Here is a 15,659-nt window from a genome sequence, read left to right on the forward strand (position 1 = left end):
CCACTATTCAGCTTCTGATTCTTCACTGGCATGAAGCAAAAGCAATGCCTGGGCCAGGCTGCAGCCTGAGCACAGCAGCAAACCAAAGGGAAACGTGTCTCTTCTGCAGGAAAACTGGCAAGGCCCACTTTAATTCTGTTCTGATTTTGGATGAATAAAAAGGGCAAAGCATTTTACTCAATTATTAAAGCATTATCTTTATTTGTATATCATAGCTCTGTCATACATCAAAGCTTTGAATAGGCAAGTTGAGCCTCACACCCGAGCTCTGTTCCAGCTGGAGAACACGGTCTCCATCACAAAAGCATGCAAAGAAACCAGGCAATTCCTAGCAGCAGGAATGTCAAGATCCAGTTGCAATGAGTTGTTCACAGATTTGGAGGCCCAAAATACTCGGAATTCCTGCACTGGCACAGCCATCAGTGTTCTCTGGTGCTACAAGAAACAAGAAGATGATATGATCAGTGATGAGATCCCTGTATCCAGTTAGGAAAAAATCTCAGTTCAAGTTCAAGGCTCCTGTAGGTCCCAAAACTGTGCCAAACATTTGTGGTGCAACTGAGTGGGAGGAAATGTCTGCACAGCTCAAAGATACCACGAGGACTTAAAGGACAGGAAGGTTTGAGGGGCAGGTTATGCACTGGACCAGAGCAGAGTGTTCTGATCTGTGACTCACCTTCAGTGGTTGCGAGCTGGTAGAGGGGCAGCCCCGAGCAGAGCTGTTCAATGTGTTTGCCATAGAGAATCCAGTCCTTCAAACGCCCCAGCACAGAGTCGCCAGATTGAAACAGGGTCCACACATTATTTGGAGAGTAAACATCCTTCATGGTCTGAAAAGGTTACACAGCATCAGTGATGTAGCTTTGGTTCCCAAATCGAAAATCACCTTCCTTTGTCTCACAAAAAAACATTAGCTAAAGAAGTTCCACGTCTTTAAAGAGAAATAAATATTTTCAATCTATTCAGAAACAAAATTCACTAGATAATAATTCTGCCAACACAGCAAACCTGAGCCATATTTCTGCCATATTGAATTATGTTAATTGGCAGTAAGTTTTGCTGTAAATGTGCTACTGCTGGGTTGGCACAAAAAGAGCCAGAACTCCAGGCCATCTTCAAGAAATACTTCCAGTCATGTTCTGAAACCTCAGCCTGAATAGGGAAGTCAATGTCTGGTCAAAGTAAATCAATCTCTAAGCTCTGTTCTGCAAAAAAAAAATAAAATTCAAGCTATGTCAAGCTCAAAATATCAGCAGGACAATGAAAAAAGGACAGGTCTGCCCAGACTTATATTGTGATCACCTCAGAATAGTCAAATTACATCCGTTTCAAGCACTGGGGATCGTACAGTTCAAGACACCTTGACAGCCTACTTTAAAACTGCAGGGGGGCCGTGATTGTTCATTATCTCACGAAAATGTTCTACATGATATTCCCTGGAAGTTCTACCTTGTCAGATCAGCTCCATCATCGCTAAGACAGCAACAGAGCAGCTGGTTTTGGAGGCAGAGTGGGGAGCTCCCATCACACTTCATCCATCCTGCCCTCCTTGTGAGCAGTGAGGGGTTCCCTGCAGACTCACCTGTCTCTCAAAAGCCAACCGGCCGATCTCGCGCAGCTCGGGGATTATTTCTTTCTTGATTTTCATGATAAAGCAGGCATTTCGGGAGAACAGCCTGGTGGCAATATACCCCTGGGAGGAAAAGAATGACGGTTAAATATTTAACTAAAACTGGCTAAAACTGATGATGGTTGATGGTCTCCACTTTAGGGCAATCCAGAAGAAACCCCGAGTGGCCACACAGGCTGCTGTGGGATGACTCTGCATTTGCATTGTCACCTCCGGGAATGGAATCCTGTCCCAGTGTCTGCCTGTAAGACTGGAAGCATCATTTCTGGCAGACTTTGCTGCACCTGAGTGCTGGCAGCCCATCTTCAACTCTGCTCTCCTCAAGGGCAGTGACATTCTTCTCACTGTCATGAAGTGCCACTGCAGGTTTCATTACAAGTCTTTTAAACCAACCCATTGTATGGGTGGGACAAGGAGATGGTCTAAGAGGGGAAAGGCGATGGGAGGCTTCAAAGAAACAGGTTTCAGGGCAGCACGTGGTAAAACCAGACCAAAATAATTTCTGAGTTTAAAACCTTGCTCAGAGACGAAGTGGAGGCCGGTTCTTTGCTTTACTTACATGGGAGTAGTCAAAAATGGTGTCGGAGGAGTAGATGCCGGAGCGGACGTGGACGTCGACGACGTGCTCCTCGCTGTGGATGGTCATGGTCCCAGTGACATAGTTACTGCCAGGCTCCCGCAGCACAAAGGTCTGTGGCAAACAGCACAGGGTCATTGCTCATCATCTGCCTTCATCTTGAGCAGGTGCAACAAAACCCAACTTGCTTTAGGTAAACGCTAAATCCCTTCACAACCCTCGAGCAGTCTCAGGAGGCTCCTGAGATGGAGATCAGTTGTGCAATGGGCCCTCCTGCGGGTTGAGAAAAACCACAGTGGGACGTGCCAGTCATCTGGGACTGGCAGGAGACTGCACCAGTTTCCAAATTTTAACAGGAGCTGAGGGGACCTGTGTGTCCCAGATTTCCTGTTACTCTGCACCTGCACAGAATCACCTCTTTGCCTTCACTGTCACCTCTGGCAAAAGCTCTTTTTCTTTGGCAATAACCAACTTCTTGGTTCCTTCTGTGCTTCTCTGCCTATTTTATTCCCCCTGCTCAGGCATCCAACACATTTTAAATGAGCACATTCAGGAGAAGATTCATCATCTACTTACGTTGAGTGCAGAAGTCTGAGCCCAGAAGACTCCCAGCAAAACAAGGACTGCAGCCTGTAAAAGGAATGAGCATCTCACTCAGTAAAACACCAGGCAGTGACTGCAAAACACTATGAACTGAGGGCAGCAGCTACAGCATCAGTTTGAAAAATGACCCATTTAACATGTATATTAGTTGAAAACAATTACAATTCTCCGTTGCAAACTTCTCGCTATTTGGGACTCTTTTGCCTGTAACTGAAAAAGCAGAATAACTTAACCTTAAATTTTTTTGTATTTTCAGAAGTCCCTCCTTGATGCCTCATTACTTCTTGATTTACCTCTACAACTGCAATTATTAAATCACAAATAAACTCCCCTTGTGAACAGTAACCAGTTCTTCACTCTTTGCTCAAGTGATGCTGCAGCAGACTGCACTGACCCAAGGAATGCAGGTTTCTTACTGAACCACCAAAGAAACAACACACTGTACCCTGTACTGTGTTACTTGAGCATCTTCTCCTCTTTCCTTTTGCTTCTAAGAATTAGGAACATACAGTATTAAAAGTTCAACAGAAATGGAGATACTCACAAGCCTCTTCATTTTTCTTTCGGATGAGAACAAGACGCAGCAGAATAAAACGTGGGGAAATCTCAGAGACCTTCAACTTTTATATCTTGCTGGAGGTGTGGGAAACACTTGACAGAACTTTCCTTCATGACTCGAACAAGTCCATATCTACATGTCGTAAGCCTCCTATCTGAATTTTGGGTTGGCACAGATAACCTGACCCTGATATATTTAAAGCACTCAGTAAGACTCAGCAAATCAATCACTCTACAAATGGCTATTATTTGCTGGTTTAAACTTTAGAGGAGTTCCCAGTCTTGCTGGTTCTATTTTTTTAAATATTTAACAGGATATTAACCAGAATTAAATGACATTGGGAATAACTCTGCTATTTATTTGTACAAATTGCATTTTGTCTTCTGGCATACAATCCCCAAGAGCCCAATTGACAGTCTGCAGACAGATCCTGGAAAGAAACACCTGTGCCATGGTGGCCTCCACACCAGCCACCCAACAGAACAATTCCTCAGCCATTTCTTTCATCTCATATATTGGGTGGGGCCTTGAGCAACCTGCTCCAGTGAGTGGTATCCCTGTCCATGGCAGGGGGTTGGAACTGGATGATCCTAAAGTCCCTTCCAACCCGAACCATTGTGGGATTCCATGATTCTCTTCTCTGTGCATGGACTCTCACAAGAAGTGCTGCTCAGTTTTGATCGGTTCCCATGATGGATAGAACACGTGCATTGAAATTAGTGACAGAATTAGGAACAACAGCTGTGCTTCACAGGACAGCCTGTGGTGACTTCTGGCCTCCTCAGCATTCAAAGGAGTGATGGGAAAATTCAGAGGCCGTGTAGTTTCAACACAAGGTCACAGAACCAAAGGAGCAGGATGGGGATTCCCCCTTCAAAGGTGCCACTGATTGCTGTGTTTTATGAAAATCCAATGACCACAAGATTTTGCCATGAGAAGTGTTCTCTGGTGACTGCAACCTTGCCTGGGCTCCTCCTCACCCATGACTCCACCCCAGCCAGTGCTGGGACCTTGATGAATCACACTCTGCTTTCTACTAAAAGGTCATAATTGAGGCCGGTTCCCTCCAAATAAAACAAGAACTCAAACTAACAGCAAACACATTTCTGTAATCTCTGTTATCAGGAAAAAAGTGAAGGAGATTGTACAGAAATCTCTCTCAGCAAACAGGCCTCAATGGAAAACAAAAAAAAAAGGAAATTGTACACATTTGCTTTATGCCACCTAAGTCCACACAAGAAAAGGTTATCTCCAGTGTAACAAAGCTGTGCTGCCAAGCAATGTATCAGAAAGCACATAAACAGATATCAAATTGTGATAAGCACAGTTAGACTAATTAGGTTGAAGTTACCCTCCTCTTAAGAGCTGGCCCTGTCCCTTCTCAAAAGATTCTTTGTTTCTAAGATTCCAGTTATGTCAGAAATACTCAGCGTAGATTTCAGCAGTCAAATAAGCCTTTCACAGAAGGAATATAACAGTCAGTTATAAGTTAAAACAAAAAGCTTTAATAAGTTCTAAATGCATTAAAGGGAAAGTTGAATTTAATTTTCCATTACTTTTAGGTTTGTTTTTTTTTTCTATTTAATTTTCCATGCCTTCATATACTCATTTCTTCTGAAAAACACCCAAGAAACAAGAGCTCCTGCCTTCCTAAGCATCAATGTGCTTAGACACAGGTAAGGGCAGAGCAACCTGGGAGATCCACAGTTATTCACTGAAGGAGAACTTCAGCAGTAACCACGATCTCATAGTTTTCAGCTTCTATTGGACTGACTGAATTCTGCTCATCCCATCAGACAAGAACAAAAATTAAAGATTGATTTCTGAAAAGCATTTGACTAATTAACACGATTACAAGAGAGAACACAGTCCAAGTTGGTTGTCTCAGGCAAAACCTGGATATACTTCCAATAGGAAAGCCTTGCTTTTTGGAGGCTTTTTCCCCCACGGTTTATCACACAACTCCCAGGAACATACCTGAAATCAGCACAGAGTCATAGAATGTGTTGAGGTGGGGGGGACTCACAAGGATCATCAGTCCAGCCCTCAACCCTGCACAGGTCCATCCCCAGAGTCACCCCCTGTGCCCAAGAGGATCATCCAAACCCTCCTGGAGCTCTGGCAGCCTTGGGGCTGTGCCCACTGCCCTGGGGAGCCTGGGCAGTGCCAACCAGCCTCTGGGGGAAGAACCTTGTCCTGGGATCCAACCTGACCCTGACCTGACACAGCTCCAGCCATTCCCTGGGTGCTGTCCCTGGTCCCCCCAGAGCAGAGCTCAGTCCCTGCCCCTCCTCTGCCCCTGCCCAGGCATTGGAACTGCAGGGAGGTCTCTCCTCAGTCTCCTCTGCTCCAGTTGAACACACCAAGTGCCCTCAGTGTCCTCACACGGCTTCAAATCAGGGCCCTTCCCCATCCTCGTTGCCTCCTTTGGACACTCTCTAATGGTTTTGTTCCATTGTGTCCCCCCAAACTGCCCCAATGTTGAGGGGAGGCCGCCCCAGGGCAGAGCAGAGCGGGACAATCCCCTCCCTGATGCCCCCAGGACACGTTGGCCCTCCTGGCTGCCAGGGCACTGCTGACTCAGGAACAACTGGCCATGGACCAGGACCCCCAGGGCCCTTCCTGCAGCTGCTCTCCAGCCTCTCATCCCCAGCCCACACACAGCCAGGGCTGCCCCGGCCCAGGGGCACAATCCGGCCCTTGCCCTTGTTCCACTTCCCACGGTTGGGGATTGTCCAGCTCTGATGTGTCGAGGTCTCTCTGCTCCCAGGTCCCTTTCCTGGCACTCCTTTCCAGCATCTCATTCCCCAGTCTGCCCGTGCAGCTGCGATTGTTCCATCCCAGGGCCAGAATCTGGAACTTTCCCTTGTTGAACTTCCCATGGTTGGTGATTCCCAGGCCTCTGATCTATCCAGGTCTCCCTGCAGGGCCTCCCTGCCTTCCAGGGACTCAACGCCTCCTCCCAGTTTTGTATCAAACTTGTTCAGTGTCCCTTCCAGTCCCGTGTCCAAGTCATTGCTGGAGATGTTGAAGAGCACAGGGCCCAAGGTGGAGCCCTGTGGGACCCCAGCAGTGACAGGTCACAGTCTGGTGTCACCCCAGTCACTGCCACTCCCTGTGCTCGAGTCCTCGAAGCACCTTCTATATGAAGTAGCTGAAGGAAGGAGCTACATAAGAAGGGCTGTAACCCCTCTAATTTCACTTTTTCCCCAGGCCTCAGGCAGAGGGAGGTTTGGCTTACGAAGCTGTGGCTCAGAACCTCTTGGAGAGCCCAACATTTTCCAGTGATGCCACATTCTCAAAGTCCTTGTGCTTTCCATACTTCTGATCTAAGAGAAGCCCCTCACACCTTTCCCCAAATAAAACCACTCTTTCTCCAGCTGTTACACTTGCAGGCAGGTTGGTTGTAGGAGGGAAGTGAGCAGAAAATGGAATCTGAGAAATGTGCAGAACACATAACATGGTGTCCCAGCACAGCAACGATTATCATCACAGGAACATTCATTTCTCCGTTATTTTTGTAAGGCCAAATATTTTCAAATACATTCTAGTTTACCCTGATGAAAAATCATTAGGCTACAGAATTACTCTTAATATAAGAATTTGACCCATTAACTGACACTATCATCCACTAGAAAACATTTAAACCAAAGAATCTTGAGCATCAAGTGAAAAGAATAATTGCACCATTTCAGTTCAAGTCTGAGTGCTCAACAAGAGTTTTCACATCTAAAGGAGAAGGATTCAATCAAGTCAAGAGGAGATTATATGATCACGATAAACTCTTCTGGTGACTCACAGGGTTTTTCTCCAGGTACTTTTCATAAATATTTACTTTATCAGGGAGTGAGGAGGTAGTGGGAGAAAAGTAAAGAGTGAAGCAACACCTCAAAAAACCAACATGCTCCCATTTGCACTCGGGTGGGCCATGCTCTAGATAAAGGTGGGGTGACATAGCCGAGAAAACTCTGTGGCTCAAGGACAGGACAAGTAGAATTAATAATGTTCCACAGTTACAAAGGAAAATATCAAGCTCAAGCTTCCAGGATGAAACCAGAAAGAATTCCAGCAGTTTTACTCTTGCTAGAGAGTAACGAGCAAAAAACCCACATGAAAATGTAAGCGTGTGTCCAGAACGAAACATTAATTTGAGGAAAGGGTGAAAACTGGAATGACTCTTGGCCTTGGGAGTTTGCTGCACAGGGGTACAAGAATTTTACTACAAAAACAGAATGCCTTGAGCAGAGCTTGAAAGAGGAGACAATCTTTTATTGGAAAAAGACCAGGGGCTTACCCAGTGAAAGTCCCATTCCCTGCCCTTTTTCCTGGCTATTCTACTGGCCTCATTAGTTCTGTAAGCCAAGCTTCATGGCAAGTGCTCGAGCTGTGCCTTTACCATACAAACTACTCAAGCAATCAGCAGCTGGTGGAAGATGTGCAGATGCAGGGGTCCAAGTGTGACACGTTGCTGCAATGGCCACGTTGGCTCTGGTTGTTGGAAGACATGGACAAAGCTGCTTCTCACAGTTGCTAAGGGCACTGCAGGGATGAGGATTATACAGCCCAGTTTCTCCTGCCTTTCTTGAGAATGACTCCACTAATGGAATTTCCAGAGGCTATGAGAGGATTTTGTGACACATAAAATAAGACTTTGATAGGTATTTGGGGTCTAGGAGGCTAAGAACATACCTGAGTCCGTCCACAAATCAGTCCCATAAATCATTTCCCTTGGTATTTTATTACTTTCATTCACCATATCTGACACCTCCAGCAAACTGCAAAGGGGATATGAAAGAGATGAGAAGCAGAACCAGACTGCTCCACCTCCTTGGCACTCAGGGAGTCCAAGCCAGGCATCAGGCAGGAGCAGAGGACCAGAAAGCAGATCCTGACTGAACGAGCTCAGAAGGGAAGGTCATCAACAGAACTCAGGAATTTCTGTGATTTAGAACCAGCCTCATGATCTCCAAGGACTGGCAACATTTTTAACACAGCAAGATCACCACCTGCCGTGACCTGAATGGTGGGTTTGGTTATAGGTACAATGTCAGGTCGAGTCCTTTGCCACGCAGGCACAAAGTGTCATTACAAGTCTACTGGGAATCTGGTCTCTGCTTCTGATCATTATTCCTTTCCATTTAAAAGTTACCGTTAAATACTCTGGACTTACCATGACAAGTTTTCTTTCATCTCCCTCTACGCAATGAATTCAATCAGGCTGCTATCAAAGCCTCCTCTTATCAGAGCACTTCCCCAGGAAACCCGTCATGCTTCTGTGAACACAGGGCACCTGCCAATAAGATAAACCCATTTTCACATTGAACTTTGGGGTATTATGTATAAAAACTAAGAGTACACATCAATTACCAGCAGAGCTTGCCTGGCCTACCATCAAAATGAAGTTCACTGTGAGTAGACGAATCACTTTCTCATAAAACTCTTAAGGCTGGACAGTTTAAATGGTTTTGAGTCTTTCTTGGCACCAAGTGACCTCTTAGTGATTTCTGCAGGGATCACAGAGAGAAAATGCCAGAGGGGTGGGGACTGCATGGGTGAAACATCCCTTCTGGCAGGGATGTAACTCCATGTGCCCACTCAAACGTGAAAGAGAGAAGTGCTCTGTCTCAGGGGTGACACACACGTGGAACGTCCAAAGGACAATATTGTCTTCTTCACAACTCAGAGGCAAGTCAACAGTCTCAGCAAGGTCCATTAAGTGAGGGCACAGCTGTGCTGAGAGCGTAGGAGAAGAACCATGAGAGACTCCACGTGCAGGACGGTGGTGCCGGGGTATTTACAGCAGCCTGGAACTGTGCAGGATAAAGTCCCAAGTGTTAGTGTTAAATATTGTGAGTCATACTTGGATCTTTCTCGTCAAAATCCTCCTTTGAAGGAGATGAAATCTGGGACTGATTCAATATTCAAGGGATTGTCTCCAAGAGAATAATTCTAAACAATAGTTACCGCAAAAGAATTTATCTTAATAACAATATTAAATCTCTCCAAAAGTGACCAGCAGTAGTTTGGACAATAACAAGCATATAAGTCACTGAAACTCTGACTTTATAAAGGGGATAGAAATATTTAATGTCACATTTCTCTGAACAGAAAGGCTTGTGCCAACCCTTAGATTATTAGCTCTGTATTTGGAGGATGAAATCTCTGTGAGGGTGCTCAGGTCCCATTGCTGCTGACTACAGAGTTGGAGTTGGCACCCACATTCCAGCTCTTCACAATAGGTGCTCCTGGACATTTCATCGATCTGCTCAATGTCTGATCAAAAGTTCGAGGTGAAAAGCTCACTCTTTCAGAGAAATTATTTCAGAACACCTTTTTCCATAGAGTTTACTGGACTGGGGCTGGGGAAGTTTTAGAACCTATTGGTTCAGGGCAATTTCTGTGCATTGATGATCTCATGGAAACTCATTTTAAAAAATTCTGCTGCATATTTAAATCCTCTTCAGCCAGGTCCCCCTGCAGAAAGTGCTGATCCTGTGTACAAAGTTAAATGGAAGTAAAAATTATTTAAAGACAGCAAATAACTTGATGGAAGATAAGCAGTACAATGTTAAAATGTTGTGTATTCAAATACTCTTTTCAGATTGTGATTGCTTCTCTTCTTGGAGTTTTCCTGGCTCCAGCTCTTGCCAACAAGGTAAGGATAGAGCTACACACAGCTCTTCACTTCTGCCACAAAAATTAGTGGCCTTTAGCTGTTGCCTCTGACAAATACAGTTCTGTGAGTGAAGCTGCATTTTAAGTGTGTTGCTTAGAAGAAAATTACATTTTTATTATTATTACACACCAAGGGAAATATTAATGTGCTTGATGTACCAAGGGAAAAAAACAGTTACCATATATGAAATCAGGAAAGTCTGTCCTGAGATGAGCAAAACCACTGTAAGTAGTGGTGTGGAGAGAAATAAATATCAGCATGAATGATCTGACCACAAAATCCAGGGCAATACTGTAAGTAATCTGGTGTCTGCAAACTCCTAGTGGGGAAAGAACAACAAGGAATTATTTTACTTGCTTAGAAACTAAAGGGCTTCCAAGTCTTCATTCTGAGGTCAGAAATTATCTCCCCTTTAAAATGATCTCCAGGAGCAATAATTTCCCAAAACACGGCTACTAGAGCTATTGCTTTATTCAGTGAAACACTCCTGGGAATCCCCAAAGCTTCATCCTTACCTCCTTTAATCTTTTCCAAAAATCAGAACATTGAGAATGGGCACCACAGTGACAACTCAAACCACTCTGAAACCGACCCAAAGGAGGGCTCTGAGGCCTGGAAAACTGTCTGGGACTTCAAGACTGTAAGTAGCTGCCACTATGGCTCCAAAAAAATGACAAGAGACAGAAGGGTTCTGAAAAACACCGAAGTTTCAACAAAACTTCACCAGATTTTAGGGGAGACTCTTAAAAACATGTTCCTGCAGCCACGGGGCTGGTTCTGCTGTACTGGGAGCTGCACTGAGCTTTCCAGCAGCAAATTCCTTCACCTGCCTTAAGCAGGAGAACACATCATACACATGGCATTACTGGAAGAGGCAACGGCCTCCATAACACATTTACCTGAACAATATAATCGAAAGGACCAATATTTTTTTTTCCCTATGACTGTTTGCACTCTACAAAGCCTTTGTTTTAACCAGTGCTTCTTCTAGCAATCCACTTCTCTTTCTCTGTTTGCAACAAAAAGGGCTTTTCTGTTTAATTTTAACAGGGCTACGTTGCAACTAAAGTGTTTTCAAAGAACACCTGCATCATTGCTTCAACCAGCAGGAGGTTTTGGCTTGGCAAACGGTTTCCTACAGCACCTCAAGGTGACACGGTAGGATGGTGGATGAAAGTGGTGTGAAAGCCAATTTATTGCCTGTGAAAAGCCAATCAATTGCCTGTTCCTACCTGCAAAGGAGAAAAGACCCCAAGAGCTGAAGAGAACTTTCTTGGCTTTATAGCTGAATCTCTCTCAAAGTCCTTGCAAAAGTTGCATTGCCCATGAATAACCTCCATTCCTGTCCAGCCTGGCCTTGAACACTTCCAGGGATGGGGCAGCCACAGCTTCTCTGTTTGAGGCTGTGGCTGTAGCCAGGGCTCACCACCCTCGCAGCGAAGAATTCCTTCCCAATATCCCATCTCACCTGCCCTCTGGCAGTGGGAAGCCATTCCCCCTTGTTCTGGCGCTCCAGGCACTTGTAAATAGTCTCTTTCCATGTTTCTTGTGGGCTCCCTTCAGGTCCTGGAAAGCCACAATTAGGTCACCCCAGAGCCTTCTCTTCTCCAGGCTGATCAATCCCAACTGTCTCAGCCTTTCCCCACAGCAGAGCTGCTCCATCCCTCTGATCATTTTGTGGCCTCCTCTGGACAGAACTGCCCCCCTCATGCTGCCCACGCTGTGGGACCAGCCCAGGGCACGGGACGGCTCAGGGCTGGGAGTGCACGTCGATGGGGCAGGTCCAGCCTCTCACCCACCAGCACACCCAAAGTCCTTCTTCCCAGGGCTGCTCTCCATCCCTTCATCCCCAGGCTCTGAGCTCTGTTCTTGGTTTTCCTAAATGCTGTTTTCTGGGTTTGTTTCTTTGATGCTCAGGGATCTCAGCCTCACCCACTGCCACCCAGAGAGAATCGCTTCATCATCTCAAGGAACAGACTCCAGAGCTTGAGTCCTTATGGAAAACGCATCCAAGCTCTGTGCAGAGGAATTCCCTCTTACCTGGCTTACCCAGCTCCTGGTGAGTCTGCTGCTGACAGCCTTTGTGTTCCAAAATAAAGGTAGGTTAACAAGACTACAAAAATGATTCAAGTAAAGGTGAGCAAGTCAATTATTGAAATCCTGTGGTATTCTATGACTTTTTATACATCAGTGAATATGTACATAAGGAAATGCAGCAGGTCTGCCACTCTTCTGCATACAACCTGGAGACCAGCTTTATTCAAGAAGGTTCTGGGCTCTAGCTCTTGACATAAGTCTGGATTTTTTTAGTTGAAACTAGTTGGAAGCATTTCAGCTACTTTCTTATTTTCTCAGTGCAAATCTAATCACTTTTTCCTTTTCTTTCAGGATCAAACTTCTTAAGAGGATCAAACTTCTCAGGATCAAACTTCTTAGAACGACATGTTTCATGATTGAATGTCAGAATTAATGAACTGCCTGTTTATTACTGTGATTTTTCCTGACAAAGTTTGAGGAAGAAAATTCATAGAACTGTGTATCCATAAGAAAGATTTTTCTCCTTGATATTCTTCTCTTGATCATACGTTCAATCATTTATCTGTCTCTGTTCTGCTTTGTGTGGAGGCTGTTGGGTATCAGTAAAATTTATCATCAACCTACCTTGGTCTATGCTGTGTTTTTACTAACTCTTTAAATTAAATATGAAGCAATTCCAAAGACAAATTGATAAACGAATGTTCTTGTAAAATCCCAATTTTGGCATTTAAACCTCATCCTGTACAATTTCCCAGGGAGATTTCACATGCTGCCTTGAGCAATTATTCATCACTACTAGAAGCAAATGGTGAAATAAGCAGTGTGGTGCAATATGGCCAGTTGCAAATAGACAGATACACTTATTGCTCTCTGATCAACCCAGAAATCAAGGAGCAAATGACAGAATCAAAAAGTGTATTAAATGCAGTCTGGAGTTGAAAACAGAAATTATCTAAGAATATTTCATAAAGGTTTAACACAGGAAGAAAAGAAGGATCCCCCGACCAACTAAAGTTGGAAATTTGAAAGAGTCAAATTAGGCCAAAAGTAAGGCAAAAAGGTTGGGCAGAGTTTCTTCATCTAAAACATCAGTAACTCAGTCTGTGTGGGACACAGCAGATCTTCACCTTCCCTCCTTGCTCAGGGGCCCTTTCCTTGGCCTTTAACGGGAGGTACTCAGAGACACTTTACCCACTCAGGAACAGCCCAGAGTTTCTCTAAAGAAAGGACACAGCAGCTTGGTCTGTTCAGGAAAAGGCTTTTGGGGTCTCTGAGGGTCAACTGACATTAAAACCAAAGCAAAACTGTACCCAAGAGTATTTTAGCACTTCCAAGGAAAAGCAACCATGGGGTTGCAGTATATAAACAGAATTTCCTGTCTGCCTTGCCTGGAGTTTCTGGAGAGACCCTCCTCTCCTTTTCCAACTCTACACTGCATTTTCCCTGAAATCACACAGGCACAGCCCTCTTCCCTTATCCTATTGTGAGTCAATGGGAACGTCTCTCTGGGGGCTTTTGAGCCCCTGGACACCATGGGCCAGACTGTCACAGATGATGATTTCAAGTGCCCCGAGGCAGCCGGGGTCTGACCTGAGCAGGGTCTGTGGTGCAGCATCTCGTGCCAAGAGCCTGGCAAACAGGGATACCCGCAGCCAGGCTGCAACCAGAGCCTCCCTGCTCTCCGTGCAGGGCACTGCAGGGCACAGGTGCTTCTGGAAGGGACAGTGCCTTCTACAACAGGATCTCGCTGAAAGCCAGAATTCCAACATGGCAGCAGAGCCCCACTGTTCACAAAACTGCTCTACCTTCATGCACTTATGGGGAAAAATATGTCAACAGTTGTAAATTAGTAAAGCTGCTCTGCCAAGTCCACTGAGGCACGGATGTACCAGCCCCCACAGCTGTATTTTAGTGGGTGTTATGGTTACCTGATAACACACAGTGCATTTTGGAAGGTGCAAAGACTTTTACTCATTCTGTCTAATGCAAATCTTTTTATGTCCTTGTTTAAACCCCAGGATATCTCCGGTCCTAAGTTTAAAGTGAATTTTCAAAAGTAATTAGTACATGTCAGAAAAATACTATAAACCTATTTAATTTTTCACTGCAAATGGATTCCTATGTGATAATTATCAGACTCCAGCAGGTCAAAATGGGCAAAAGTACAGTCCCCATGTTTATCAAGTAGTTACAGCAGGAAATAATTTTCAGTGACAAGTGACAGGGAAACAAATGACAAAATAATTTTATTTCAACACTCAGCCCTTCCACCATGAATTCAGAAAACATATATAAGGTGGGAGGTTCACACCGCTCTTTCTACCTGCAGGAGCATCAGCTCTGCAGTCAGGATGAAGCTCTCTGTGAGTACACAAGCTTTTCTTCCTTATAAACTAAACCTTTGATTCAATCCCATTGCCTTTCTCTCAGAAGTGCCTCTCTCAGAGCACAGAGGTTTCTCTGGGGACATTTTGCTCCTCCAGAGTGAGCAGCTCAGCCCTTATTAGCCAAACCAGCTGATGAGGTAAGGAGTTTTCCCACAGCTTGCCTCTCCATTATGCAGAATACACGAAGCCTTGTCCACATCCATTTTTGTCAATGCCTTTGCAAAACTGGAGCACTGCATTAATGGATCAACCACTTCCCTGTATGGCAGAGCAGAAGAAATGGAAAAGCTTTCTCCTCACTCTTGTAAAATACCTGTGTGTGCCTGTTCAGAAGCAACTTGAGATTCAGCTCTTGAAACAGCAACTGTGAAACGTGTCCAGTTTGCAGCACTCTGGGGCAAAGCGAGGGTGACTCACTTTTGGGCACTCTTGCAATCCCAGGATGAAAGCAAAAGAGGATCCAAGGAGGACACTTAAACAGCAGATCAGGAAAAGGGCTTGAGGATTCTCATGACCAGATTCATCAGCCAGACCTGCAGTTACACTTTTGTATTTGATTTTCATTTCAGATTTTGACTGCAGTCCTTCTTGGACTCGTCCTGACTCCAGCCCTTGGTGGAGTACAGGTGAGTACAGTGACCAATTCCCACCTGCACAGCTGCTTTTTCTATATCCCCTGCTTTGGGAGATCTCCTTCATTCTTTCACCATTCCCTGGGTGGATAGAAATTGAAATCTCCTCTCAGAGATGAAACTCTAAAGGCACCACACGGCAGCTGGAAGATGCAGCAATGATTCAGGGAAGGCAGGCAAAGAATTCTTACGGCTACTGCCCAACTTTGCCGCAACTTTGCCCAACTTTGATCCTTTGTACTTGGGAAAATCCTGAGCTCCCTGCTGGCACTCCCTGCGGGAAGCACTTATGCTAATCCCCCAGGGATTTCTCTAAAGCTTTGGGGAGGTCACTCCCTAATTACACAATCTAAAAGTGTATACTTTAATTTGCTAGTATCAGCAGATAAATGGAAAACAGGAAATCATCGTCGATGGAGACACCCAAATCTCCATCACTGGCGTTGCACAAACAGTGAGGATCAATAGTCAAAAGCGTGTGGCAATTATCCAGCAATCGGGCAAAGATTTATCATGGAAAACCATCTGGAACTACAACACGGTGAGTGGCAGGGAGCG

At 45.0% G+C, this 15,659-nt stretch overlaps 1 protein-coding gene across 2 annotated transcripts in view; it reads right to left on the minus strand.

Moving 5' to 3' along the window:
• Nucleotides 1-228: 228 nt before the first annotated feature.
• The window catches only part of GKN2 (gastrokine 2), a 25,581-nt gene continuing 10,150 nt past the window's right edge, over nt 229-15,659 (minus strand). The window contains exons 3-8 of one of the 2 annotated variants that reach the window (XM_027701587.1): nt 8,540-8,659; nt 2,784-2,837; nt 2,190-2,321; nt 1,583-1,693; nt 677-830; nt 229-435 (exon numbers count right to left, since the gene is read on the minus strand). In XM_027701587.1, the coding sequence (XP_027557388.1) occupies nt 344-435; nt 677-830; nt 1,583-1,693; nt 2,190-2,321; nt 2,784-2,837; nt 8,540-8,542 (546 nt within the window). In that variant the 5' untranslated portion in view covers nt 8,543-8,659 and the 3' untranslated portion in view covers nt 229-343. Of the gene's footprint in view, nt 436-676; nt 831-1,582; nt 1,694-2,189; nt 2,322-2,783; nt 2,838-3,354; nt 3,445-8,539; nt 8,660-15,659 lie in introns of those variants that run through there. The other variant, XM_027701586.1, reaches the window with a different exon arrangement.

This window comes from Neopelma chrysocephalum, unplaced genomic scaffold (assembly GCF_003984885.1).
Source record: "Neopelma chrysocephalum unplaced genomic scaffold, ASM398488v2 Primary Assembly neopelma1_163, whole genome shotgun sequence".
Classification (NCBI taxonomy): domain Eukaryota; kingdom Metazoa; phylum Chordata; class Aves; order Passeriformes; family Pipridae; genus Neopelma; species Neopelma chrysocephalum.